This window comes from Trachymyrmex cornetzi, unplaced genomic scaffold (genome assembly GCF_001594075.2).
Source record: "Trachymyrmex cornetzi isolate Tcor2-1 unplaced genomic scaffold, Tcor1.1 scaffold384, whole genome shotgun sequence".
In the NCBI taxonomy this organism is placed as follows: Eukaryota; Metazoa; Arthropoda; class Insecta; order Hymenoptera; family Formicidae; genus Trachymyrmex; species Trachymyrmex cornetzi.
In genome coordinates this window covers 114,558-118,204 of record NW_017298575.1, presented here as the reverse complement: position 1 = coordinate 118,204, position 3,647 = coordinate 114,558, and the positions used below count along the sequence as shown (strand labels likewise).

General features: G+C 28.5%; 1 protein-coding gene across 1 annotated transcript; it reads left to right on the top strand.

Annotated features, from left to right (window-relative positions):
- The first annotated feature begins 418 nt into the window (after positions 1-418).
- Positions 419-2,740, top strand: LOC108763794 (zinc finger BED domain-containing protein 4). The gene is made up of 3 exons (XM_018511672.1): positions 419-695; positions 1,152-2,075; positions 2,292-2,740. Exons 1-3 carry the CDS (start codon positions 419-421, stop codon positions 2,738-2,740), a joined length of 1,650 nt encoding a protein of 549 aa, XP_018367174.1.
- Positions 2,741-3,647: the final 907 nt, after the last annotated feature.

Here is a 3,647-nt window from a genome sequence, read left to right as displayed (position 1 = left end):
TCTTTTCATTCTGACAAGTAAGAATCAACTCACTTTTTACCTACAATCTATACAAGCTTGGTCGTATATTTTAATGAATGTAAATCTTGTTAATTCACGTTAAAAGTGAGGTTTTAAAACCTGTATTGTTACATACTGATTTTGTCACCAAAGTAAACAAGTAATAACATCATTTTATTTGAATATAAAGTACGTTACTTTAGACTCATTATCAGAGTTATATTTTTGCTTTACTAAAGTTATATTCTTGCTTTTAGATACATAAAGATAATATATCTAAATAATGAAAACATCAAAAAAGAAAAACAGGATAAAAGAATTATATTTTCAAAAAATTGACAGTATATCTTCACGTTGTCGTTTGTGTCATACCATATACAAATATTATGGAAACACAACTAATTTAATTAATCATATGATGAGAAAACATACTAACAAAATTACCGAAGATCCGCACCAAAAGAAGATTTCTTATTTAGAAAATCAAAATGACACTGATGATCCAGCTACACCTTCTACCAGTTCAAAAGATGTCTCTGTATTGTCTTCACATATGTCAACCTCAATATCAGGACTCAACGACAATGATATGACTTTTAATGTAACTTCAGAGTCTTCAGACGATAAAACTAAAAAGGATCTTGCCTCTAAAGGCTCTATTACTGCAGTATTTGATAAAATAAATTCATATGCAGGTATTTACAGCTTTTGTATTTGTTTTAATTTATAAGTAAATCTAAAATTTTCAAGTAATAGTGTTATCAAATAAATAAAATTGTTTTTCTTTAAATAAAATTGGAATATTCTTATTGTTTCTACTATAACTTTTAAATATACATGAAGAGATTAAAATATACAAATTAAACATGCAAAATTAATTTTGTAATTAATCAGATAAATGTATTACATTTTCAATATACATACTAGTAATTAAGAATGTGAGATTGTAATTCTTAATGCATTCACATAGTATTCAGAATTAAAATTTTAATTTTGTATTGACATGTAAAAAATTAAAAATTAAATTTTAATTTTCAATATATTAATATGTTATCAGGAATAATAAGTATATTTGTCTCATCTTGATAGAAATAACGATTTACAGAAGCTTTTGTGACACTTATATTTTGTGAAAAATTATTTATTTTTAGATTCAGATACTATGGCTGCTCGGCTTACTAACAGTATCGTATACATGATTGCTAAAGATCATCAACCCCTGTCAATTGTTGACAATGAAGGTTTTAGAGCACTTATGAAATTAGTAGTACCATTATATAAAATTCCTAGTAGGAAAACGATCACAACCCGTTTGGACGATAAATATCATATTATGCAATATAAAATTAAAGCTATCTTGTCAAACATCAAGAATTTGTCTCTTACTTCAGATATATGGACTGATCCATACAATACAAAAGGATTTTTAGGTATAACAATACACTATATTGACTGTAAAAACTTCACTCTGGAATCAATAGATCTTGGAATGCAAGAACTTGAAAACCGACACGAGGCAGTGTATATATCCCAAGTTTTCAAAAATATTTGTGAAGAATGGAATATACAGAATACGAGTGTGTGTGCTATAATCACTGATAATGCTGCCAACATGAAAAAAGCAGTGTACGATACATTTGGAAGTAACAAACATGTTCCATGCTTCGCCCGTTCGTTGAATTTGATGATACAAGATGCTATATCTTCAACACAGGAACTGAAACCAATTATCCAAAAGGTCAAGCGTATTGTTACATTTTTCAAATGCAGTGTTAACGCTACACATGCACTAAAAAAATTGCAAAGACAGGAAGGCAAAACGGAAGATAAAATTTTGAAGCTAAAACAAGAATGTAAAACACGATGGAATTCGACGTTTTTGATGATATCAAGATTTTTGCAATTAGCAAATCATGTAAGCGCAGTACTTATCAATAATTCAATATTAGGATCTGCAGATTCACCAGAAATGATATCTCGTGCGGAATTGAAAGCTATTGAAGATGCGTGTGAATTACTATCTCCAATAGAATTGGTTACAGTAGAAATTTCAAGGGAAAAATATGTAACGTGCAGTAAAATAATCCCAATTGTTAATTGCTCAATGGTAACTATCGATCGGCTAATTCCAAAAACGGAAGTATCTGCATCTCTAAAACAAAACATCCTTAATCAAATAAAACAAAGATTTTATTCAGAAAAATCAAATATAGAAAAAAATAGTTTTTTAGCAATATCAACGTTGTTGGATCCACGTTATAAAAAGATGCACTTTCATAGTATTACCGCAGTTTCATATGCTCAAACAAAAGTAAATAAACTTATGAAGGAGATGTTTGAATCCGAAAATGAAAATAGCTATTCCGAATCGAATATCGAAAGCAATATTAAAAAACATAATGTGTGGAACATACACGACGAATTGGTGACATCTAGATCTGAAAATTTAGACGAATTTGGAGAGAACGGAGGCTTATCAGCTGAATTTCGACAATACCTCATCTCTCCAGTAGCAGACAGAAGAAAGTGTCCTTTAAAAACTTGGCAGCGTTTGAGAGCACTGCATCCACACTTGTACGAAATAGCTTTAAAATATTTAGTCATTGTTGGTACCTCCGTGCCATGTGAAAGACTGTTCAGTAAAGCCGGCAATATCATTACTGAGAAACGCAATCGGTTAAAAGGAAAACAGGCTTCCAAAATTATATTTTTAAGTTCATTAAATAAGGAATATTGGTGATCGCAGCAAAAAAGATTGGCTATAGTGCAATGAAAAATTGATTATTTTATTTTGAGCAATAATTAAGTAAAAATTATGTAAATATAAAAATATATATATATATGATATTACATGTTGTGGTATATATAACTATATATATAACTTATTAAATCTACCAGTGTCTCCAGATATGTATATATATATATGAAAACCATATAACATTAATAAAAATTAAATATAATTGCAATACTTACATTTGCAGTAATTACATAGTAATCAACCTTCAACCCATTTCTCATATAATCGACTTTATTTAATAGACTATATTTAAATATATTAGGAGTAAATTCAATGTATAATACTATATTTGGAATACTGAAACATAAAACATAAAGAAATATTCAATAACGCTATATGAAAATATCTTAATTATATATACCACGTGTACACATATTGTATTGCACATATACACAAATATTAAAAGAATGAATTGTTCATGCAATACTCACAATTATAACCAGTTTTTTCCCTATTAATATAAATAATATAATAAACTTATCATAAATTATTTACATAGGTATTAAAAGATTGATAAAAATATGTAGTGGCCGGAACTCTGCTTAAAAATGATTGTAATGCATAGAACTGTTAGAATTAACGAGAACTGCCATTAGAGCCGATATATATAGTCAGCACGTCACATTTTTAACAAGTGTCGTGCTGGACTCAGGTATTAAAAAATTGAAAAAAAATATATAGTGGCCGGAACTCTGCTTAAAAATGATTGTAATAGAACTCTGCTAGGACTAACAAAAACTTCTGCTAAAACTGCCATATGCAGGCAGCACGACACTTTTCAAGTGTTATGCTATTTTCTGTATATAAGATGTATATAAATTGTTAAATTTTGGTATTTTGTTTTGAAACT

What these genes read in the sequence shown, in the direction of transcription:
- LOC108763794 (XM_018511672.1), top strand. Translation starts at nt 419, where the DNA reads ATGAGAAAACATACTAACAAAATTACCGAAGATCCGCACCAAAAGAAG. An exon ending in TAAAATAAATTCATATGCAG is followed by an intron (nt 696 to 1,151) that starts GTATTTACAGCT and finishes ATTTATTTTTAG; the next exon opens with ATTCAGATACTATGGCTGCT. An exon ending in GGAAAAATATGTAACGTGCA is followed by an intron (nt 2,076 to 2,291) that starts GTAAAATAATCC and finishes GTATTACCGCAG; the next exon opens with TTTCATATGCTCAAACAAAA.